Source organism: Bombina bombina, chromosome 8 (genome assembly GCF_027579735.1).
Source record: "Bombina bombina isolate aBomBom1 chromosome 8, aBomBom1.pri, whole genome shotgun sequence".
In the NCBI taxonomy this organism is placed as follows: Eukaryota; Metazoa; Chordata; class Amphibia; order Anura; family Bombinatoridae; genus Bombina; species Bombina bombina.
The window spans coordinates 278,575,501-278,601,625 of record NC_069506.1 but is presented as its reverse complement, the minus strand read 5'-3'; the positions used below and the strand labels follow the sequence as shown (position 1 = coordinate 278,601,625).

The window sequence follows — 26,125 nt, the reverse complement described above, 5'->3', positions numbered from 1 at the left end:
CAGTGAGCTGAACTACTGTGAAGTTTCAGCCTGCCCCACTAGCACCACCTGGGTGCTTGACGTTTGTGAGTATATATAGTGCCTTCTATATATTTATTTCTTTGTTTTGGTGGTACTGGGCCATGGTGGCGCCTCTGTGTTCTTCTATTTGCAGTATCTAACCATCAGGACGACCATCCTTTGACAGAGTGCTGCCGCCAGATAGTGGGACTTGATTGATGAATGGACATTAACATACCTATACCCACTGTATAGTTCACTGTTCTGTTGTTTTATCCTGTGTTACTGTGTGTATTGTTTTATGTCTAGGTTCTAGACTATTTACCTATCTGATTTTTTGGCAACTGGGAGGCGCACCCTAAAGGGTGTGGTGTGCATTTGTGTATACCACTCCCCACATTATAAATATTTATAAAACAAAAATATTATGGGGAAGGTAACAAATCGGGCAAACTTCTGGCCAGAGCTCTGAAAAAGCAAACACTACAATCATATATCCACTCCCTTATATCGCATCAGGGATCGACAATAGAAGACACGAAAACCATAGGCAAAACTTTTAAATCATTTTACCATAAGCTATACAATCTGTTCCCTAAAAGACTATTAGAATCGCTTAAGAAATTATGTGACCAGTATCTTAGTAACATAAATCTTCCGGAGTTGGACCCTAGTGAGAGAGATTTTTTTTAGACTCCCCAATTACAAGTAAAGCGATCTCAGACGCCATAAAAGATTTGAAGCCGGACAAAGCCCCTGGCCCAGACGGCTTTTCAAATTGATTTTATAAAACCTTTAAAGCCCAACTCATCCCGCACCTTCTTAATCTCTTTAACTATATTTCAGATTCAAATAGCTTTCCAGACACCATGATGCAGGCACATATCTCGGTTATCCCCAAACCGGGCAAGCCACCAACCTCCCCGGCAAATTTTAGGCCTATCTCCTTACTAAATGTAGACCTGAAGCTATATGTAAAAATTTTGGCAAATAGAATTAACAATTTCCTTCCAAATTTAATTCACCACAACCAAGTTGGGTTTGTCCCACAACGGGAGGCTAGAGATAACATTTGTAAAGTACTACATCTTATGGAATATGTTAAAAACTTAAATACCCCCTCGATACTCCTATCAACTGATGCTGAAAAAGCATTTGATAGATTAGATTGGACTTTTCTTCAGGCCACCCTTCAAAAATTTGGCTTTCCCACCACATTCATAAATAAAATATTAGATCTTTATTCTAATCCCTCAGACAAGGTCAGAGTTAATGGGGTACTATCAGAACATTTTGAAATCCGGAATGGGACTCGCCAAGGTTGCCCTCTATCCCCTCTTTTATTTGTTCTTTCTTTAGAACCCTTAGCAGAAAAAATACGCAATAATCCTGAAATACACGTTATTACAATAAAGGAAGAAACTTATGAATTAGCAATGTTTGCCGAAGATATTTTAATGACACTGTCTTCCCCAACTCAATCCTTACCAGCTGTCTAACGCAAGTTAAAAGCCTTCGGTGAGGTCTCAAATTTTTTAATTAACAACAATAAATCAGAAATGCTCCCAATAAACTTATCTGCTTAAGATTTTTTAACAATTAGTCAGCAATACAAAATCAGGCCTTAAAATATTTAGGGATTTTCTTAACGTTAAAATTAGAAGACCTATGTAAGTTAAACTATGGACGGTTAATGGAGGAATATGCATATTTGACCTCCTCCTGGCTCCCAAAGAACATTTCTTGGTTGGGAAGAATAGCGGCGACAAAATGACCCTTTTGCCAAAAGCTCTCTATCTTGCAAGCCCTCCCAATCCCTGGCACTAACGTGTTTATAAGGAAGCTACAATCTATTATTGACACATACATCTGGCACCGTAGACCCCCTAGAATAGCGAAAAATACCATGTATACCCACAGAGACGAAGGAGGCTTGGGAGTTCCCAACATCCTCCTATACAAACTAGCAATATCACTTACCTGTGTGATTGATTGGTGCAGGCAGGGGGAGAACTCATATAAGAGGTGTTTACACTTGGAGACACAATTATTAGACACCCCTCATTTGGGCGGTATCTGTTGGGCCCCTCAAAAACCTCCATGGAAGAGTCTAGCTACATACCTGATCTTAAAAGAAATATGCTCAGATTGGACACTCATAAGAAGTAAATTCCACCTAATCACCTCAAATTACTCACCGTTAACGATCTTACATCCCAATAGGGAGTTCCCGGCAAACCTACAGGGAACAATAACCAATAGCTCCAACCCAACTGCATCCAAAAAAAATAATCTCCCTGATGTATCAGAGCCTTCTCAAATCATATTATCCTACGAAACCGAACTATACTCTTAAATGGGAAAAATAAATTAATTTGCCCATTTCCACTAAACAATGGTCCTCATGGTTTAAGGCCACAGCTAAATCTGCCCACTCTGCAGCAGGTCTAGAAACTAATTTGAAGATTATTACTAGATGGTACTTAACCCCTAGCAAGTTAAAACATATGTTAAAAAATGCAAGCGATAGATGTTGGAGGGGCTGTGGCCGAGCAGGCACTATGTATCATATTTGGTGGGAATGCGATGCAATAAATCTTTTCTGGGCACAAATTCACTCACTGGCCTGTAATATCATAGGTGTCCAATTTGATCTTTCCCCAGAAAAGATCCTGTTCAATGCTTTATTTGACATCCCATGTAAAATTAGAAGACACCTATACCAAATTTTGATAAATGCCGCAAAAAGGCTTATTCCTACACTTTGGGAAAGCCCCCAGATACCTACCATCCCTCAATGGATTAATCTAGTAAAGAATCCCTTGACCCTAGAGAGATATCACTATTTCAAGATAAGTTGGATGGATTTCTTTCAGGACATGGTATTCTTATGGGAACAATACATTCATGCTAAACCAAGGACCTTTTGCTCAACATGTAATGAACCATTGTAATAGGAGTACCAGAGATCACTGTTAAACAGAATCTTATAGAATGTCAATTTCCAAACATGTCTTGCTTTAACACTGTTCAAAATGAGATTTTTGTATTGTAATTCCCTGGTTGTTTTGTTGTTGTTTGTTTGTCTTTTGTTTTTGTTTAAATAACTATACAGCCCTTACTTGGACCGCAGAAGGACTTTGCTTCTTTCTCAAACATGAAACAACTAGATTCATTACATTTGGACAGTTTCCTCATAGTTATGCGATGTCTTTTGCATACGACTTTTTTAAATTGGCTGTGCTTTTACTTTTTATCTAATGTATAAAATGTAATATGTTTATGGAGCTTTGAAAATAAAGAGACAAGATATAAAAAAAAAAAAAAAAAATTGGAAAGTTGTTTAAAATTGCATGCCCTATCTGAATCATGAAAGTTTAATTTGAATTAATTTGGACAAAAAAATGAAAAAATAAAAAATTACAGAAAAAAATAAACAAAGCTAGCTATCCAAAATAAAAATAAATAAACTTTAACTAATACCCCTCCCAAACTTATCCCTCCCAAAATAAAAACACCCCTTTATCTAATACTAAACTACCAATTGCCCTTAAAAGGGCATTGCCCTAAGTTAAACAGCTCTTTTACCTAAACAAATTACCAATTACCCTAACAGTAAACACCCCCCCCCCCCAAAAAAAACAACTAACACTTAAAAAAAACCCTAAACTACCCATTGCCCCTAAAGGGGCATTTGTATAGGTACTGCCCTTAAAGGGCATTCAGCTCTTGTACTGCCCTTAAAAGGGCAATCAGCTCTTTTCCAGCCCATTAAATCCCTAATCTTAAAAATAAAAAAAATCCTAACACTAAGCCCCAAATAGGTACTAAACGTTCCTGAAGTCCGGTAGAGAAGGTCTTCTTCCAGGCGGCTCCATCATCTTCTATCTTCATCAGGAGCGAAGGTGGCACGGAGCTGTGGATCCTCAGTGGCGGTCTTCCCCGACGCGTGGATCCTCAGCGGCGGCAGTAGTCCTCGGCAGCATGGAAGCTCCTCTTCATCCGATGTCCATAGTACACTAAAGATTGAATGCATGGTACCGCAATCAATTTGGAGTACCTTGCATTTCTATTGGCTGAAAGTTTGAAATCAGCCAATAGGATTAGAGCTACTGAAATCCTATTGGTTGTTTCCCTAAATAAACATGCTTCAAGCACGGAAATGTCAGTTCCCCTAAATAAACGTTCTCCAAGAACAGAAATTTTTCTTCCCCTAAATAAACACATTTCAAGCATGGAAATATCGCTTCCACTAAACAAGCTCCAAGAACGGAAATTTCCCTTCCACTAAATAAACACACTCCAAGCACGGAAATGTCACTTCTTCTGAAGAAACGCCCTCCAGGCATGAAAATGTTCCTTCCCCTGAATAAACCCCCTTCAGGCACGGAAATGTTCCATTCCCTGAATAAACGCCTTCCATGCACGATAATGTCCCTTCCTCTGAATAAACACTCTCCAAGCACGGAAATGTGCCTTCCCCTGAATAAGCACGAAAATGTTTCTTTCCCTTTTAATAAACGAGGACTAGGCATGGAAATGTCCTTTCCCATGAATAAAGACGCATCAGACACAGAAATGTCCCTTCCCCTGAATAGATGCAATCCATGCATGTAAATGTTCCTTCCCCTAAATAAACGTGTTCCTTTCCCTAAATAAACATGTGTTTCTTCACCCTTCAAGTTCATTTCTGCACCGCAAACATCTGATTCTTCCAAATCACTTCACCTAAATATGCACTCTCTAAAAAAAGAAATTATTTTCTCCTAAATAAATGTGCTTCAAGCACAAAAATGTCACTACCCCTGAATAAACTTTCTCAGAGTATGGAAATGTCCCTTCTTCTAAATAAATGTTTTCCAAGCACGAAAATGTCCCTTCCCCTGAATAAATGTTTTCCAGACATGGAAATGCCCCTTCCCCTGAATAAACGCCCTCCATGCACGGAAATGTCTCTTCTCCTGAATAAACTTTTTCCAAACACGGAAATGTCTCTTCTCCTGAATAAACTTTTTCCAAACACGGACATGTCTCTTCTCCTGAATAAACTTTTCTAAGCACCGAAATGTCCCTTCCCCTGAATAAACACCCTTCAAGTGCATTTCTGCAACGCAAACATTTGATTCTTCCAAATCACTTCACTTAAATATGCACTCTCTAAAAAAAGAAATTTACTTTCTCTAAAATAAATGTGCTCCAAGAACAGAAATGTCACTACCCCAGAATATACTTTCTCAGTGTATGGAAATGTCCCTTCCTCTGTATAAACGTTCTCCAAGCATGGAAATGTCCCTTCCTCTAAATAAACATGTTCCATGCCCAAAATATATGCATGTTCTTTGACCCTAAATAAACGTGTGTTCATTCCCCTAAATAAAGCATGGAAATGTTACTTCCCCAAAATAAACGTGCTCCAAGAATAAAAAAATTTCTTCCCCTAAATCAACCTGTGTTCCTTCCCCTAAATCTGTGTTCCTTCCCCCCCAAAAAAAACACACTTCAAGCACGGAAATATCACTTCCTCTAAATCAGGGGTCTCAAAGTACTGGCCCGCGGGCCATTTCCAGCCCACGAACCGGATGTAATGCGGCCCGCCACTGACACCCAATAACTGAGAGCTGTGGGCTGATTAATGTAACGCCGGGGTCGAGGAGCTGCAGCTCCAGGCCCATGCCCCTAGATAAGCCCTTGAGTGTTCAGCATGGGAAAATTGGTGCCATAGCCGTTTGTGGGTGTGGCAGCAGAGGAGCAAAGAGAGCGAGTGAGTAGAGCGTTTTGCCAGGAGCTTCTGTTTGGCCTGGACTCTGGAGCGAGCAGTTACAAGGGGACCCAGAATTTCACTGGGGGAGTGTGGTGTCACTCAGTGAGACTATGGGGCAAACTGAGCCTGAACAGGCAGCAGCAGCAGAGACTGTCAGGATTAGCAGCAGAAGGTGGACAACAAGGGGGCTTGCGTGTGGGTCTGTGTGTGCGTGGGTCTCTGTGTGTTTTGGGGTGGGGGTCTTTGTGTGTGTGTCGTGTGTCTGTGTGTGGGTGGAACTGTGGGTATGTATGGGGGTCTGAGTGTGTAGGGGTCTGGGATGTGTGTGTATGTGGGGGGGATCTGGGTGGATGTAGGTCTTGTGGTGTGTGTGTTTGGGGGTCTGGGGGGGGTGTATGTGGGTCTTGTGGTGTGTGTGGGGGAGTATGGGATGTGTGTGTATGTGGGGGGGAATCTGGGTGTATGTGGGTCTTGTGGTGTGTGTTTGGGGGTCTGGGGATGTGTGTTTTTGGGGGGTGGGTGTGGGGGGGTTTGTGTGTGTGTGTAATGATTACATGTATGTATATACAATTTTGTTTGGAATTTTGGATGCAGGAGAATAAAACGTGACCAGTGGCCCCAAGGTGATTTGCGTTTGAGACCCCTGCTCTAAATAGACGCGCTCCAAGAACGGAAATTTTCCTTCCCCCTAAATAAACGCATTCCAAGCACGGAAATGTCACTTCGTCTGAATAAGAACGAAAATGTTTCTTTCCCTTAATAAACGAGGACTAGGCATGGAATTGTCCCTTTCCCTGAATAAAGACACATCAGACAGGGAAATGGCCCTTCCCCTAAATAGATACAATCCATGCATGTAAATGTTCCTTCCCCTAAATAAACGTTTGTTCCTTCACCCTCCAAATGCATTTCTGCACCGCAAACACTTGATTCTTCCAAATCACCTGAATATGCACTCTCCAAAAAAAAGAAATTTTCTCCTAAATAAATGTGCTCCAAGCACAGAAATGTCCTTTCCCCTGAATAAATATTTTCCAAGCACGGAAATGTCTCGTCTCCTGAATAAACGTTTTCCACGCATGAAAATGTCCCTTCTCCTGAATAAACACCCTTCAAGTGCATTTCCGCACCGCAAACATCTGATTCTTCCAAATCACTTCACTTAAATATGCACTCTCCAAAAAAAGAATTTACTTTCTCTAAAATAAATGTGCTCCAAGCACAGAAATGTCACTACCCCAGAATAAACTTTCTCAGAGTATAGAGTTGTCCTTTCCTCTGTATAAACGTTCTACAAGCACGGAAATGTCCCTTCCCCTGAATAAATGTTCTTGAAGCACAGAAATGTCCCTTTCCCTGAATAAACGTTCTCAAAGCATGGAAATGTTCCTTCCTCTAAATAAACATGTTCCATGCCCAAAATATATGCATGTTCTTCGACCCTAAATAAACGTGTGTTCCTTCCCCTAAATAAAGCATGGAAATATCACTTCCCCAAAATAAACGTGCTCCAAGAACAGAAATATTTCTTCCCCTTAATAAACCTATGACCCTTCCCCTAAATAAACCTGTGTTCCTTCCCCTAAATAAACCTGTGTTCCTTCCCCTAAATAAACCTGTGTTCCTTCCTACCCCCCCAAAAAAAAAACACTTCAAGCACGGAAATATCACTTCCTCTAAAATAAACGCACTCCAAGAACGGAAATTTTCCTTCCCCCCTAAATAAACGCATTCCAAGCACGGAAATGTCACTTCCCCTAAATAAACACGCTCCAAGCACAGAAATTGCACACTAAATAAACTGTCTAAGAACGGAAATGTTCCTTCCCCCTAAATAAAGATGCTCCAAGCACGGAAATGTCCCTTCCGCTAAATAAACTCTACGAACTGAAATGTTCCTTCCCCTAAATAAACACACTTCAAGAGCATATCTGCACCGTAAACATCTCTTCCACATCACTTCACGTGAATATGCATTTTCCAAGAAAAGAAATTCCTTTCTGCTAAATAAATGCTCTCCAAGCACAGATATGTCACTTAACGTTCTGCGAGCATTGAAATGTCGCTTCCCCTTAATAAATGGGCTCCAGGCACTTAAATATCAATTTCTCTGAATAAATGTTCTCTAAGCATGTAAATATCCCTACCCCTAATAAGACGTTCTACAAGCACATAAATGTCCCCTCTTCTGTATAAACGTGCGCCAAACACAGAAATGTCCCTTCTACTCAATAAACGTGCACCGAGCATAGAAATGTCCCTTGCCCTGAATAAACGTTCTACAGACATGGAAATGTCCCTTCCCCTGAATAGACGCACTCCAGGCATAGAAATGTCCCTTCCCCTGGTTGGATGCGATCCAAGCAAGTAAATGTTCCTTCCCCTAAATAAACACACTTCAAGCACATTTCTGCACCGCAAACATCTGATTCTTCCAAATCATTTCACCTTTAATATGCACTCTCCAAGAAAAGAAATTACTTTCTCCTAAAAAAAAAATGTCTCTACCCCTGAATAAATGTTCTCAGAGTATGGAAATGTTCCTTCCCCTGAACAGACATTCTCCAAGCACGGAAATGTCCCTTCCCCTGAATAAATGTTGACCAAGCACGGAAATGTTCCTTCCCCAAAATAAACGTGTGTTCCTTCGACCCTGAATAAAAGTGTGTTTCTTCCCCTAAATAAACTCCAAGCATAGAAATGTAATTTCCCCTAAATAAACTCTCTCCAATGCGGAAATGTTACTTCCCCTATATAAAAATGCTTAAGAACAGAAATGTCACTAAATAAACACCTCTAAGACATGATCTTCTATAGCAAGGTCCCTTATATCATAAAGATGCATGTCTGTCCTTGTTTTCAACTCAATGGGCAACAAGCCATTTGAGGAAAAGGGTCTATGATAAGGACATTCCAAGCAGGATTCCTGTAATACAAAGAGGAAAATCAGTGTAACTAACACTGTTTTCTGATGAGGGGATGGAGACCTTTATCCAAGCTTGAAAACCTGTTACTAGAATATTTTTGTCAAGATTTGGAAGTTTTTTTTCCTTGGTGGTGTGAATAGAATACATTCAGTTGGCTTTCATCAGAATTCCTAGGATTCTTCTATGTTTACAAGAGGGTTAGGATAACGGTTTTTCTGCCAGCTCTCTAAAGGGTCAAATTTCAGCTTTGTCTGTGTTGTATCACAGAATGATCGCAAAACTACCTAATGTTCAGAAATGTGTCCACGTTTAGCTAGAATTCTTCCTGCGCTCAAACAAATTTCTCCTCCCATGGAATTTGAATTTGGTTCTCAGAATTCTAGAGCTTCTGTCTTTTGAACCAATGCATTCCTTGGACATAACATTTCTTTTGTGGAAGGTTTTGTTTTTTTCTAGCAACTTCTGCTAGGAGAGTTTCTGAACTGTCAGAGCTTTATTTTGAGCCTCCCCATCTTATTTTTCACCAAGAGAAGGAAGTTTTGAGAACTAAGTTTGATTTATTTCCAAAAGTAGTTTAGACTGATAACCTAAATCAATTAATTGTGGTTTCTTCTCTTTGTCCTAATCCTCTAAATTCAAAGGAAACACTTTTTCACAATTTGGATGTAGCTAGGGCTTGTAAGTTTTTCTTACACGCTACCAAAGACTTTAGACAATCTTCTAGACTTTTAATTATTTTCCTGGGTCCACAGAAAAATCTAAAGACCTCTGCTGTTTCTTTAGCTGCTTGGGATACATTTTAATTACTTGGAGACAGGCAAGACTCCTCCAAAACGCATTACAGCTCATTCTAGTAGATCTCTCTTTACTTCTTGGGCTTTCAAAAATGAGGCTTCGGTAGAGCAAATTAGCAAGGCAGCAACTTGTTATCCTTACACACTTTTACTGAATTTTATAATTTTTATGTTTTTGCTTTTTCTGAAGTGGTTTTTGGTAGGAAAGTCCTACAGGCAGCTGTGACTGGAAAATAGATTCCTGCCCTTTTTGTTTTTCTTTCTATTTTTTATCCCGCCCATCATTACTTGTGGACTCCACAGCTTTGGTATATGTTCCTATGCGTATATGGATTGGGGACTCTCACCACCTAATGAAAGAAAACTAAATTTATACTTATTTGATAAATTGATTTATTTCATGGTGGCGAGAGTCCATGAGCCTCACCCATTTTTTATATGGATAAGAAAATGTTTTTTTTTTTTTTGGTGAGGGTTCCTATTTTGCACCTGTTTTCCCTGCTTGTCCTTTCCTACCTTTTTAATTTTATTCTCCTTATTTGGCTATATGTATGACATACCAGTGAGGTGGGAGGAATGACGTGCTCTTGAGAGTTTTGGGAAACTTTGCCTCCTCCTAGTGGCTAGGAAGTAAATCCCATGCATAATGGATTGTGGGCTCTCACCATCATGAAAGTAATGAATTCATCAGGTAAGCTAAATTATGTTTTTTTATTTCACTCTTTTGTGACAGTTGAAACATCTGCACATTATAGAGAGGATTTGTTTTCTAAACTATCAGAGGAATGATGTGTGTGTAAATAAATATATATATATATATATATGTTAAGGGGAGTGGGAGAAGAGAAGAACTTGGAATGAAATCCAAGTACAAAAAGACGGGGAATTCAGCACTCTTTTATAAATAAAGCTCACAGTAACACTCAAATTCAAAAAATATATCTTTAATCGTTAACAAGAGGGGGGGTGGAATCACCTCCACTGTTGGAACACTGTCACCCAAGAAACGATATATAGTAACATCATATATAGGTAAAAAAATATACCAAAATTTTGAAATATGTAAATAGTAACCAAATGATACAAATATCAATGAACCTGACCGGTCAGGGGTGCACACTAAATGTCCTTAAAAATAAACAGTTATAATCGCCACAATGCACAGAGTGAGGTGATCTTAGTTAGCTTTCTACACCCAGAACCTCCTATTAACTGTACGGAGGTATATCCTGGGCAGGTAAAGTGAGAGGGATCTAAGAAGCTAACAAAAACACTCAAATTATTATGCAATGTGGACCACATGAGATAGCAGTTACAGTTGCAAATATATCATACATAAGTATACCCAGGATGACCCCTAGCTAGGCTGACTGCACCAATCCAGTGTTAATTTTGACGGCAAATTTCAATTTAGTCTTAGTTTTAGTCTTTTGACTAAAATGCCATTTTAGTATTAGTCGTATTTTAGTCATCTGAATTGTTTTAGTTTTAGTCTAGTTTTAGTCGACTGAATCTCCAGTAGATTTTAGTCGACTAAAATCTAAGGGGTTTAGTTAAAGTGTAATGCATTATTTAAGCATTTCTCTATAATTTGCAAACTGATTATATACTCAAGGCGTAAACATAACACCTGTTATTATTTATGGTATTAAGGTTTAAACATGCAATACAGACCCAGATTTAGCTGTTGTGATATATAACTTCTTTAGTAAACTTAAAATTAAATAAAACCAAGTTTCATAAACAAACAGACGTGCAACTTTAAAATATAAAAAAACAAAACTGTATTGCACATATTACCCAATATAAAAACGTTAACAGTTCTCTGTTAATAATTAAAACAGGTATCAAGTAACTCAACACAACAAAAAGTTTCTGCAGCTAGCACAGGCACAGCATAACAAACCCATACTCGTGGGTTATGCTTATTTCTATAGGAAGAATCAATTTATTATTAACAGATTCGTAAACTTTTCGGCAAAGTTATTAGCACTGCTCTAGAACTTCCAAACTCATTATATACTCCTGGAGTAAAGGTTTATTAACTTGTTTTTATTTGTGGTATTAAGGTTTGAACATGCAATACAGATGTAACAGATTTAACTGTTGTGGTATAGAACATGTCTTTATCTTAAAATTTAATAAAATTAAGTTTCGGAAATTTTACAAAAGAAAAGTAATTGGATATGGATTGATTATAACACCTTGCAGAAAATGTTTTTCTCAGCAAATTTTGATTTAGTTTTAGTCATAGTCTGTTGACTAAAATGTCATTTTGATTTAGTTTTAGTCATAGTCTTTTGACTAAAATGTCATTTTAGTTTTAGTCGTATTTTAGTCATCAGAATTTCTTTAGTTTTATAGTCATTTTAGTCTAGTTTTAGTCGACGAAATTAACACTGCTCCAATCAAGGAGACAACACACTGGGCCAATGCCGATGCGCGTTTCACCCGCTCGTCTACAAGCTAGACTGGGCTTCATCAGGGCATTAATAACTATTCACGATTAAAGATATATTTTTCGAATTTGAGTGTTACTGTGAGCTTTATTTATAAAAGAGTGCTGAATTCCCCGTCTTTTTGTACTTGGATTTCATTCCAAGTTCTTCTCTTCTCCCACTCCCCTTAACATATTTGTATAAGGGTCTGCACCATATCTTATTACTCCCTAGGTATATTCTAGCACGTAGCTGCTTGATACCTTTACTTATTTCATTGCTTTAGCTCACGCAGCAATTGCGTCCCCTCCGTAGCGTTCTCATATATATATATATATATATATATATACTGTATGTATATATATAATGTGTGTGTAACCATCACAATTGCAGTAAATGTGTTGTCTATCTACAGGATGCATTTGGCATCTTCAAGAATTTAAGCTTTATATTTGGGTCAATGGTCACATGATCTCATTGTCTTAATGACACTGTGTAAAGTTAATTCATATGAGTAAGTAATTAACTGGGAGCCACATATTATTATGTTTCATATTATGTTCCATCAAGCATTAAAGGGACAGTAAAGTCCAAAAAAACTTTCATGATTTAAATAGGGCATGTAATTTTAAACAACTTTCCAATTTACTTTTATTATCAATTTTGCTTTGTTCTCTTGGTATTTTTAGTTGAAAGCTAAACCTAGGCGGTTCATATGCTAATTTCTTAGACCTTGAAGGCTGCCTCTAATCTGAAAGCATGTTGACAGTTTTTCACCACTAGAGGGTGTTAGTTCATGTGTTTCATATATATAACATTGAGCTCACGCACATGAAGCTCCTAGGAGTGAGCACTGATTGGCTAAAATGCAAGTCTGTCAAAAGAACTGAAATAAGGGGGCAATTTGCAGAGGCTTAGATTCAAGATAATCACAGAGGTAAGAAGTATATTATTATAACTGTGTTGGTTATGCAAAACTGGGGAATGGGTAATAAAGGTATTATCTACCTTTTTTAAACAACAAAAATTCTGGTGTTGACTGTCCCTTTAAGTTAACACCTAACAGATAGAAATATCAGCATTTTGATGTCCACTGAGGATAGTCCCATTGTTAATAAGATTATCAGACTCACCTGTGTAATAAAGTGCATTCTACTAATGGCCATAAACCTTTTTTCTTCAATCATTTTTCCCTACTTGTAAATTGTATTTTGCTTAGTCAAGTTTCTCATTGTAAAACTGACCACAAGGTGGAGCCACATACTCTGGTGATACAGCTTAAAGGGACATTGTACACTAGATTTTTCTTTGCATAAATGTTTTGTAGATGATCCATTTATATAGACCATCTGGGAGTGTTTGTGTAACAATGTATAGTTTTGCTTATTTTTAATAACATTGTGCTGATTTTCAGACTAACTAAGCCCCAGATTCCTTCTACTAGTGTTTGTATAATGGGTCTTTTCATATGCAGGGGAGGGGGAGTGTCTGCTCTTTCTGCTTTTTCAGCCCATTTCACTTGGTGTCCCAGACAACCCTCATCAGCAATGCTAAACTGGGAGCGTCTAAGTATTTTTTTAAACGGTTTTATACTGGATTTTTAGATCAGTATCTGTGCATATTATTCTTTATAGTAGTTTCTATTACATGCAGTTATATGAAAATTGGTGTATACTGTCCCTTTAAAGGGATATGAAACCCAAGATTTTTCTTTAATGATTCATGTAGAGCATGTGATTTTAAACAATTTCCTGATTTACGTCTATTATTATTTTTCTTCATTCTCTCTGTATCTTTTGTTGAAAAGCAGGGACGTATGCTTAGGAGCCGGCCCATTTCTGGAGCACTATATAGAAGCAGTTTTGCAAGAACGTTATCCATTTACAAGAGCACTAGAGGGCAGCACTATTGGCTGTCATGTAGTGCTACAGATGCTACCTAGGTATCTCTTCACCACAGAATATCATGGGAACAAAGCACATTTGATAACAGAAGTAAATTGGAAACATTTTTTTTAAATGATGTGCTCTGTCTGAATGCCAAAAGAATATTTGTAGGTTTCATATCCGTTTAAATACAGTAGGATGCCCATTGTGCTCGGTATATAGAATCCCTGGCTGTATCAAGGTCAGGTGCAGAATATGGTCTGGGGGTTCATGTTATTAGGATTATAAGTCCCTAAAGCATTAGCTGCTATTAGGGGATAGGCTAAATAATCTGTTGGGGTGTCCTATAAAGTGCCATTGGGTGTCATTAAGTGCTTTGAGTGTCACAACCAGCAGCTAATTTCTGTATGTACTTTGTGATCATGGTTTTTACAGGCCAGAACATATGACCATGCTCTTCCTTGCAGGTATCCGTGTCCTGGACGGGCCCCTCACAGACAGTATGGAGGCAGTGGCGTTTAACAAACACTATCAGATTAATGACATCTACAGCTGCAGGTGATTGTGTTACTGTGTGCACTTGGTGCTAGTGTCTCAGGGCGCATTTCATGTAGTGTGCACATTGTGTGTGTGTGTGTGTGTGCTTGTCCTCTGTGTGTGTGTGTACTGTGTGTCTCGTTATGTTTGTGTGTGTGTACTGTGTGTCTCATTGTGTTTGTGTTTGTATTTTGTGTCTCCTCTTGTGTTTGTGTGTGTCCTGTGTGTCTCCTCTTGTGTGTGTGTATTGTGTGTAGTGTGTGTGTCCTCTTGTGTGTTTGTGTGTACTGTGTGTCACCTCTTGTGTGCGTGAGTCCTTTGTGTGTACTGTGTGTCTCCTCTTGTGTGTGAACTGTGTGTCTCCTTTGTGTTTGTGTGTGTATTGTGTGTTTCCTTGTGTTTGCGTGTGTATTGTGTGTCTCTTTTTGTGTGTGTACTGTGTCTACTCGTGTATACCGTGTGTCTCCTCTTGTGTGTGTACTGTGTGTCTCCTTGTGTGTGGGTCCTTTGTGTGTACTGTGTGTCCTCTGTGTGTGTACTGTGTGTCCTCTGTGTGTGGGTCTCCTTGTGTCTCCTCATGTTTGTGTGTGTCTCCTCTGTGTGTGTTTGTGCGCACTGTGTGTCTCCTCTGTGTGTGTGTGTGTCTCCTCATGTTTGTGTCTGTATTGTGTATACTGTGTCTACTCGTGTGTACCGTGTGTCTCCTCGTGTTTGTTTTGTGTCTCCTCGTGTGTATGTGTGTACTGTGTGTGTGTGTGTGTGTATTGTGTATCTCCTTGTGTGTGTGTGTACTATGTTTGTATGTGCTGTGTGTATTGTGTGTACTGTGTATCTCAGTGTGTGTAATGTGTGTGTGTATACTTTGTGTGTATGGGTTATCTGTGTACTGTGTGTCTCCTCGTGTGTGTGTGTGTACTGTGTGTCTCCTCGTGTGTGTGTGTGTACTGTGTGTCTCCTCTTGTGTGTGTGTGTACGGTGTGTCTCCTCTTGTGTGTGTGTACTGTGTGTCTCCTCTTGTGTGTGTGTGTACTGTGTGTCTCCTCTTGTGTGTGTGTGTACTGTGTGTCTCCTCTTGTGTGTGTGTACTGTGTGTCTCCTCTTGTGTGTGTGTACTGTGTGTCTCCTCTTGTGTGTGTACTGTGTGTCTCCTTGTGTGTGTGTACTGTGTGTCTCCTCGTGTGTCTCCTGTTGTGTGTGTGTGTGTGTTTGTATACTGTGTGTATCCTCTTGTGTGTGTGTACTGTGTGTCTTGTGTACTGTGTGTGTCTTGTGTGTCTCCTTGTGTGTGTACTGTGTGTATCCTCGTGTTTGTGTGTACTGTGTGTGTGTACTGTGTGTCTCCTTGTGTGTGTATTGTGTGTCTCCTCATGATTGTGTGTACTGTTTCTACTTGTGTGTACCATGTTTCTCCTCGTGTGTGTGTGTGTGTTTACTGTGTGTCTCCTCGTGTGCATGTGTACTGTGTGTCTCCTCGCGTGTGTGTATACTGTGTGTCTCCTCATGATTGTGTGTACTGTTTCTACTTGTGTGTACCGTGTGTCTCCTCTTGTGTGTGTGCTGTGTGTCTCCTCTTGTGTACTGTGTGTCTCCTTGTGTGTGTACTGTGTGTCTCCTCATGATTGTGTGTACTGTTTCTACGTGTGTGTACTGTGTCTCCTCTTGTGTTTGTGTGTACTTTGTGTCTCTTTGTGTGTGTGTACTGTGTGTCTCCTCTTGTGTGTACTGTGTGTCTCCTCGTGTGTGTACTGTGTGTCTCCTCGTGTGCATGTGTACTGTGTGTCTCCTCGCGTGTGTGTATACTGTGTGTCTCCTCATGATTGTGTGTACTGTTTCTACTTGTGTGTACCGTGTGTCTCCTCTTGTGTGTGTGCTGTGTGTCTCCTCTTGTGTGTGTGTCTCCTCTTGTGTACTGTGTGTCTCCTTGTGTGTGTACTGTGTGTCTCCTCATGATTGTGTGTACTGTTTCTACGTGTGTGTACCGTGTGTCTCCTCTTGTGTGTGTTTGTGTGTACTTTGTGTCTCTTTGTGTGTGTGTGTACTGTGTGTCTCCTTGTGTGTGTGTACTGTGTGTCTCCTTGTGTGTGTGTACTGTGTGTCTCCTCTTGTGTGTACTGTGTGTATCCTCGTGTGTGTACTGTGTGTCTCCTTGTGTGTGTGTGTGTGTGTGTGTACTGTGTGTCTCCTCATAATTGTGTGTACTGTTTCTACTTGTGTGTACCGTCTGTCTCCTCTTGTGTGTGTGTGTGTGTACTGTGTGTATCCTCGTGTGTATGTGTACTGTGTGTCTCCTTGTGTGTGTACTGTGTGTCTCCACATGATTGTGTGTACTGTTTCCACTTGTGTGTACCATGTGTCTCCTCTTGTGTGTGTACTGTGTGTCTCCTCTTGTGTGTGTGTGTGTGTACTGTGTGTCTCCTTGTGTGTGTACTGTGTGTCTCCTCTTGTGTGTACTGTGTGTTTCCTCTTGTGTACTGTGTCTCCCCTCATGTGTGTGTGTACTGTGTGTCTCCTCATGATTGTGTGTACTGTTTCTACTTGTGTGTACCATGTGTCTCCTCTTGTGTGTGTGTACTTTGTGTCTCCTCGTGTGTGTGTGTGTGTACTGTGTATCGCCTCGTGTACTGTGTATCTCAGTGTGTGTGTACTGTGTGTATCTCAGTGTGTGTGTACTGTGTGTATCTCCTCGTGTGTGTGTACTGTGTTTGTATGTGCTGTGTGTATTGTGTGTACCGTGTATTGTGTGTAATGTGTATTTCCTTGTGTGTTTATTTTGTGTACTGTGTACAGTATCTCCTTGTGTGTACTGTGTATCTCTGTGTGTGTAATGTTTGTGTGTGCTTTGTGTGTATGGGCTGTGAGTATTGTGTGTGTATTGTATGTCTCCTCTTGTGTATGTACTTTGTGTCTCCTTGTGTGTGTGTGTGTACTGTGTGTCTCCTCGTGTGTGTGTACTGTGTGTGTGTACTGTGTGTTTCCTCGTGTGTGTATGTGTTTACTGTGTGTCTCCTTGTGTGTGTGTACGGTGTGTCTCCTCTTGTGTTTGTGTGTATTGTGTGTGTGTACTGTGTGTCTCCTCTTGTGTGGGTGTACTATGTGTCTCCTCATGTGTGTCTTCTTGTGGATGTGTGTCCTCATGTGTGTACTGTGTCTCCTTATGCGTGTGTGTACTGTGTGTCTCCTCTTGTGTCTATGTGTGTGTGTGTGTGTATTCTGTGTCTTCACTTGTGTTTGTGTGTGTCCTCTTGAGTGAGTGTGTGTCTCCTTGTGTGTCTCCTAATTCCTTTTGTATGTACTGTGTGTCTCCTCTTGTGTGTTTGTGTACTGTTTGTCTCCTCGTATGTGTATATGTGTTTACTGTGTGTGTGTGTGTACTGTGTGCATGTGTGTGTGTACTGTGTCTCATCGTGTGTGTGTGTACGGTGTGTCTCCTCGTGTGTGTCTCCTCGTGTGTGTGTCTCCTCGCGTGTGTGTCTCCTCGCGTGTGTGTCTCCTCGCGTGTGTGTCTCCTCGCGTGTGTGTCTCCTCTTGTGGGTGTGTCTCCTCTTGTGGGTGTGTCTCCTCGTGTGTGTACTGTGTGTCTTGGGTGTGTGTGTGTGTGTGTACTGTGTCTCCTCGTGCGTGTGTACTGTGTCTCCTCTTGTGTGTATGTGTGTGTGTGTACTCTGTGTCTTCACTTGTGTTTGTGTGTGTCTTCTTGTGTGTTTCCTCTTGAGTGGGTGTGTGTCTCCTTGTGTGTGTGTGTGTGTGTGTCTCCTTGTGTGTGTACTGTGTGTCTCCTCATGTGTGTATGTACTGTCTCTTTCTTTTACAAGATATGACGAGTCCACGGATTTCATCCTTATGGGATTACGCCTCCTGGTCAGCAGGAGGAGGCAAAGAGCACCACAGCAGAGCTGTATATATAGCTCCTCCCTTCCCTCCCACTCCAGTCATTCTCTTTGCCTGTGTTAGTGATAGGAAGAGGTAAAGTGAGGTGTTAGTTTAGATTCTTCCATTGATCCAGGAGGGTCAATATATGACTACCGTGGATTTAAAGGATGCATACCTTCACATTCCTATCCACAAAGATCATCACCAGTTCCTAAGATTTGCCTTTCTGGACAAACATCTTCAGTTCGTGGCTCTACCCTTCGGGCTGGCTACGGCACCCAGGATCTTCACAAAGGTTCTAGGGTCTCTGCTGGCGGTTCTAAGACCGCTGGGCATTGCAGTAGCGCCTTATCTGGACGATATTCTGATCCAGGCGTCGTCTTATCAACTGACAGTCTCATACCGACATGGTTCTGTCCTTTCTAAGGACTCACGAGTGGAAGGTGAATCTAGAAAAGAGTTCACTAATTCCACAGACAAGGGTTCCTTTCATGGGAACTCTAATAGATTCTGTATCCATGAGAATCTTCTTGACGGAAGTCAGAAAGTTAAAGATTCTGAATACATGCCGAGCACTTCAGTCCAATTCTCGGTCTTCAGTGGCTCAGTGCATGGAGGTAATTGGATTGATGGTGGCGGCAATGGATATAATTCAGTTTGCTCGTTTTCATCTCAGACCTCTACAACTGAGCATGCTCAGACAGTGGAAAGGAGATTATGCAAATGTGTCTCCTCAGATAGATCTGGATCAAGAGACAAGAGACTCTCTTCTTTGGTGGTTGTCGCAGGATCATCTGTCCCAGGGGATGTGTTTCCGCAGACCCTCGTGGGCGATAGTGACAACAGATGCCAGTCTACTAGGATGGGGTGCAGTCTAGAATTCCCTGAAGGCTCATGGTGTGTGGATTCGGTCGGAATCTCTACTTCCAATCAATATTCTGTAATTGAGAGCAATATTCAATGCGCTTCAGGCTTGGCCTCAGTTGGCTTCGGCCAAATTCATCCGGTTTCAGTCGGACAACATCACAACTGTGGCTTACATCAATCATCAGGGAGGAACAAGGAGTTCCTTAGCGATGTCAGAAGTATCCAAGATAATTTGGTGGGCGGAGGCTCACTCTTGTTATCTGTCAGCAATCTACATCCCAGGAGTGGACAACTGGGAAGCGGACTTTTTGAGCAGACAGACGTTTCATCCGGGGTAATGGGAACTCCATCCGGAGGTCTTTGCCACCCTGATTCTCAGTTGGGGCAGTCTGGAATTGGATCTGATGGCAACCTTCCAAGATACGGATCAAGATCAAGGGATCCTCAGGCCGAACTGATAGATGCCTTGGCAGTGTCTTGGTCGTTCAGCCTAGCTTATGTGTTTCCACCGTTTGCTCTCTTTCCCCGGGTGATTGCACGGATCAAACAATAGAGGGCCTCTGTAATTCTAATCGCTCCTGCGTGGCCTCGCAGGACTTGGAATGCCGATCCGGTGGACATATCCTCTTTGCCGCTGTGGAAACTTCCATTGAGGCAGGACCTTCTCATTCAGGGCCCCTTCCATCACCCGAATCTAGTTTCTCTGCAGCTAACTGCTTGGTGATTGAACGCTTGATTTTATCTAAGCGAGGGTTCTCTGATTCGGTCATTGATACCTTGATTCAGGCACGTAAGCCTGTTACTAGAAAGATTTACCATAAGATATGGCGTAAATATCTTTATTGGTGCAAATCCAAGGGCTACTCATGGAGTAGGGTTAGGAGTCCCAGGATTTTATCTTTTCTCCAAGAAGGATTGAAGAAAGGGTTGTCAGCAAGTTCCTTAAAGGGACAGATTTCTGCTTTGTCTATTCTGTTACACAAATGTCTCTCTGATGTTCCAGATGTTCAATCTTTTTGTCAGGCTCTGACTAGAATGAGGCCTGTGTTTAGACCAATTGCTCCTCCTTGGAGTTTGAATTTAGTTCTTAATGTTCTTCAAGGGGTTCCGTTTGGTTCTTATCTAGCGTCAAATTCTGTGTTTAGATATTAAGTTGTTATCTTGGAAAGTTTTTTATTTTTGGTTGCTATTTCTTCTGCTCGCAGAGTTTCTGAGCTTTCAGCTTTACAATGTGATTCTCCTTATCTTATTTTCCATTCTGATATGGTGGTCTTACGTACCAAACCTGGTTTCCTTCCTAAGGTTGTTTCTAATAAGAATATTAATCAGGAAATTGTTGTTCCTTCCTTATGTCCTAATCCTCCTTCTAAGAAGGAGTGTCTGTCACATAACTTGGACATGGTCCGTGCCCTGAAGTTTTACTTGCAGGCGACTAAGGATTTTCGTCAAACATCTTCATTATTTGTTGTTTTTGCTTGAAAACGTAGGGGTCAGAAGGCTACGACTACCTCTCTTTCTTTTTGGCTGAAGAGTATCATCCGCGTTGCATATGAGACTGCTGGACAGAAGCCTCCAGAACGAATTACAGCTCATTCTACTAGGGCTGCGGCTTCCTCATGGGCATTTAAAAACGATGCTTCTGTTGAACAGATTTGCAAGGCTGCAACTTGGTCGTCTCTTCACACTTTTTCCAAATTTTCCAAATTTTATACTTTTGCCTCGTCCAAGGCTGTTTTTGGGAGAAAGGTTCTTCAAACAGTGGTGCCTTCTGTTTAGGTTCCTGTCTTGTCCCTCCCTTTCATCCGTGTCCTATAGCTTTGGTATTGTATCCCATAAGTAAGGATTAAATCCGTGGACTCGTCATATCTTGTAAAAGAAAAGGAAATTTATGCTTACCTGATAAATTTATTTCTTTTACGATATGCCGAGTCCACGGCCCACCCTGTCATTTTCTAAGACAGGTCTTTATTTTTGTTAAACTTCAGTCACCTCTGCACCTTGGCTTTTTCCTTTCTCTTCCTAACTTCGGTCGAATGATTGGAGTGGGAGGGAAGGGAGGAGCTATATATACAGCTCTGCTGTGGTGCTCTTTGCCTCCTCCTGCTGAACAGGAGGCGTAATCCCATAAGTAAGGATGAAATCCGTGTACTCGTCATATCGTAAAAGAAATACATTTATCAGGTAAGCATAAATTTCCTTCTTTGTGTTTGTATGTGTACTGTGTGTCTCCTCTTGTGTCTGTGTGTATACTATGTCTCTGTGTGTGTATTGTGTGTTCTGTGTCTCCTCGTGTGTGTGTGTGTACGGTGTGTCTCCTCTTGTGTGTTTGTGTACTGTTTGTCTCCTGGTATGTGTATATGTGTTTACTGTGTGTACTGTGTGCATGTGTGTGTGTGTACTGTGTGCATGTGTGTGTGTATTGTGTGTCTCCTCGTGTGTGTTTACTGTGTGTCTCTTCGCGTGTGTGTGTGTGTACGGTGTGTCTCCTCTTGTGGGTGTACTGTGTGGCTCCTTTTGTGGGTGTCTCCTCGTGTGGGTGTACTGTGTGTCTCCTCGTGTGTGTGTGTGTCTCTCCTTGTGTGTGTGTGTACTGTGTGTCTCCTCTTGTGGGTGTGTCTCCTCGTGTGTGTACTGTGTCTTGTGTGTGTGTGTGTGTGTACTGTGTGTCTCCTCTTGTGTCTATGTGTGTGTGTGTACTCTGTATCTTCACTTGTGTTTGTGTGTGTCTTCTTGTGTGTCTCCTGTTGAGTGGGTGTGTGTCTTTGTGTGTGTGTCTCCTTGTGTGTTTACTGTGTGTCTCCTCGTGTGTGTGTGTACTGTCTCTTTTTGTGTTTGTGTGTGTACTGTGTGTCTCCGCTTGTGTCTGTGTGTATACTATGTCTCTCTGTGTGTATTGTGTGTTCTGTGTCGCCTCGTGTGTGTGTGTGTACGGTGTGTCTCCTTTTGTGTGTTTGTGTACTGTGTGTGTACTGTGTGTCTCCTTGTGTGTGTATGTGTTAACTGTGTGTCTCCTCGTGTGTGTGTGTGTGGTGTGTCTCCTTGTGTGTGTACTGTGTGTGTTCTGTGTTTCTCCTCGTGTGTGTGTCTCCTTGTGTGTGTAATGTGTGTCTCCTCTTGTGTGGGGGGGTGTCCTCTTGTGGGTGGGTGTCCTCTTGTGGGTGGGTGTCCTCGTGTGTGTACTGTGTCTTGTCTGTGTACTGTGTCTCCTCTTGTGTCTATGTGTGTGTACTCTGTGTCTTCACTTGTGTTTGTGTGTGTCTCCTTGTGTGTGTACTGTGTGTGTTCTGTGTTTCTCCTTTTGTGTGTCTCCTTGTGTGTGTAATGTGTGTCTCCTCTTGTGTGGGGGTGTGTCCTCTTGTGGGTGGGTGTCCTCGTGTGTGTACTGTGTGTCTTGTCTGTGTACTGTGTCTCCTCTTGTGTCTATGTGTGTGTGTACTCTGTGTCTTCACTTGTGTTTGTGTGTGTCTCCTTGTGTGTGTACTGTGTGCCTCCTCCTGTGTGTGTACTGTGTTTCTTTTTGTGTTTGTGTGTGTGTGTACTGTGTGTCTCCTCTTGTGTCTGTGTGTGTGTACTATGTCTGTGTGTATTGTGTGTTCTGTGCCTCCTCGTGTGTGTGTGTACTGTGTGTCTCCTTGTATGTGTGTGTACTGTGTCTCCTCTTGTCTGTGTCTCCTAGTGTGTGTGTGTTTTGTGTGTACTGTCTCCTCTTGTTTGTGTGTATTTGTGTGCACTGTGTCTCCTCGTGTGTGTGCGTCTCCTCTTGTGTGGTTTTGTGTGTTTTGTGTATACTGTCTCTCCTCTTTTCTGTGTGTGTACTGTTTTTCCTTGTGTGTGTATTGTGTGTACTGTGTGTCTCCTTATGTGTACTGTGTGTCTCCTTGTGTGTACTGTGTGTCTCCTTGTGTGTACTGTGTGTCTCCTTGTGTGTGTGTACTGTGTGTCTCCTTGTGTGTGTGTACTGTGTGTCTCCTTGTGTGTGTACTGTGTGTCTCCTTGTGTGTGTACTGTGTCTCTTCTTGTCTGTGTGTGTACTGCGTGACTCCTTGTGTGTGTGTACTGTGTGTCGCCTTGTGTGTGTACTGTGTCTCCTCTTGTTTGTGGGATGTATTTGTGTGTACTGTGTCTTTTCGTGTGTGTGTGTGTATTGTGTGTACCTTTGTCTCCTCGTGTATGTGTGTGCACTGTGTCTCCTTGTGTGTGTATATATACCATGTGCATGTAGTCTGTGTAACATGTATAATGTGCGTATCATGTATATAGTGCTTATATATGCCGTGTATACTAGGTGTATAATGTGTATGACATGTGCATGTAGTCTGTGTAACATGTTTTGTACGTATCATGTATATAGTGTTTATATATGACGTGTGTGATAGGTCTTTAATGTGTATACTGTGTGCATGTAGTCTGTGTAACGTATAATGTGCGTATCATGTATATAGTGTTTATATATGACATGTGTACTAGGTGTATAGTATGTATACCGTGTGCATGTAGTCTGTGTAACATGTATAATGTACGTATCATGTATATAGTGTTTATATATGACATGTGTACTAGGTGTATAGTGTACCGTGTGCATGTAGTCTGTGTAACGTATAATGTGCGTATCATGTATATAGTGTTTATATATGACGTGTACTAGGTGTATAGTGTGTATACCATGTGCATGTAGTCTGTGTAACATGTATAATGTGCGTATCATGTATATAGTGTTTATATATGACATGTGTACTAGGTGTATAGTATGTATACTGTGTGCATGTAGTCTGTGTAACGTATAATGTGCGTATCATGTATATAGTGTTTATATATGACATGTGTACTAGGTGTATAGTATGTATACCGTGTGCATGTAGTTTGTGTAACATGTATAATGTGCGTATCATGTATATAGTGTTTATATATGACGTGTGTACTAGGTGTATAGTGTGTATACCGTGTGCATGTAGTCTGTGTAACATGTATAATGTGCGTATCATGTATATAGTGTTTATATATGACGTGTTTACTAGGTGTATAGTGTGTATACCATGTGCATGTAGTCTGTGTAACATGTATAATGTGCGTATCATGTATATAGTGTTTATATATGACGTGTTTACTAGGTGTATAGTATGTATACCGTGTGCATGTAGTCTGTGTAACATGTGCTTGATAAAAAAACAGAAAATATATATATGGTGCGCCATTGGTTAATAACAAGTAATTAATCGAAAGTGCCAATAATATAAGCTATAAACAAAGGGATTAGTGATATATTATTATCTAAAATCAGTACAGTGTAGTGAATTTTGATATAAAGGCACAAAAAGTGCTACAGTCCCATGAAGAGGAGAGATGAAGTGATGAATAAGGAAAACAGGAGTGATTGTAATATCAGGTCCAGGCAGCTGTCTGTAGATATATCAAGGCCACGATCCTGGGTCAGTTATCAGTAGACAATATATGAAGACAGAAGCGCCACATGGCCTAGTATTGTATGAACAGGTGAAGAATAGTAAGTGGTAGATCAAACTCACATTTAGTGAAGCACCCCTATTGGTGCAAAACAGGCAAGCTGGACGCAAACAGTCACCCAGCAGACTGACCTCCGGTGTTTGTACAGCAATCTGTAGAAGGTGTAAAAAAGCAAACAAAAGCGCCAATATGGCCTAGTACTGCATGATAAATGAGAGATGGTATCAAAAAAAGGTTTCACTCACATCTGATGAAGCACCTCTCTTGGTGCATTAGAAGCAGGTTAGAATCAAACAGTCACCCAGCAGACTGACCTCCAGTTTATCAGGATACTCCAAGGATCAGGATATAAGCAGTCCAAAGAATGGTAGTGTATCAAATCAAAATAAAATGAAAATAAAAGTATGGCAGCAAGTGGTAAATGTAAAAACTTACTTTATTAAAATAAATAAAAACAAGCAACGCGTTTCTCAACCAGTTGCTGTTTCATCAGGCTTAATTCACTTGCTATATACCATACAATATGCAACACCTGGTGTGGGTGGGACATGTCATAATGACTAGTGTAAACAACTCATGTGTGGCCTTATTAGTTAGCCATGATGCAAAAAGTGAATACATATAATAAAATCTACACATTGTAACATATTGTCAACTGGAATAAATTATCAGCTTTTATTCTGCACAAAACACTACATATAAAATATCAAGAGCTGTTGCCATCAAAAAACGCCACACATGTTATCCATAACATTTTTGGAAGTAGTTAACAGTGAAAGCCGAGGTGAATATATAATATAATCTCAAATATATATTTACTATTCTGAGAATAGTTTGTGTGAGAGAATAATAAAAATATTTATTCACTAAAGGTTAGATGCATCAAAGAAACCATTTGTGTATAAGAGTGTATTAAACATATTATTTGTACCACAGGGAGTGGAAACCTCACTATGAGTATGAGACATAAAATTATCGTTTGCTCTGCACTAAACGATATTACGAAAGAGCAAAAACACAAACACTAAGATCTTTCCACTGCTACGAAGCGAAGAGGGATGCGGGGTCGGCACTAAAACGTTCCATATTGTGATAGGTTATGATGGGGGCATAACTATTATCCATTGAGTCGAACGTATAATAATACCACCATAATAATACTCGCCTCTCTCTATGACGCCTTGCGTGTCATAGAAACACAGAATTTGACGCTAGATAAGAACCAAAAAGGGCCATCAAGTCTACCCATATTACATGTTACTTTTTCCTTAGAATAGCCTTATGCATGTCCCAGGCATTTTTAAAGGGACAGTCAACACTTGCGGTAACATTATTTGATATTGAAAAATAAAAAACGAAGATCCGCCTGCACTATAACTCTTCTGCCTTGCTTCTTGTACTAATCACCGTCGCTAACTTCTCTAATACCAGGTAAATATGGCAGACGAACTCCCCCCACCGTTACGTAGCTGCCTTCTTCTTCAAATGATCAGCAAATCAGAATCCAATCATTGGTCAGAAATTGCAAGCGCGTGCAATTTCTGACCGAGGAACACCTGCCGAGTCAATAGTAATAATTATTTAA

At 40.7% G+C, this 26,125-nt stretch overlaps 1 protein-coding gene across 4 annotated transcripts in view; it reads left to right on the top strand.

The window, feature by feature from the left end:
• Positions 1-26,125, top strand: part of PCSK7 (proprotein convertase subtilisin/kexin type 7) — a 258,498-nt gene that overhangs the window by 43,740 nt on the left and 188,633 nt on the right. For all 4 annotated transcript variants that reach the window (XM_053691395.1, XM_053691398.1, XM_053691397.1 and 1 more), the window contains exon 5: positions 14,274-14,364. In XM_053691395.1, the coding sequence (XP_053547370.1) occupies positions 14,274-14,364 (91 nt within the window). The remainder of the gene's footprint in view (positions 1-14,273; positions 14,365-26,125) is intronic.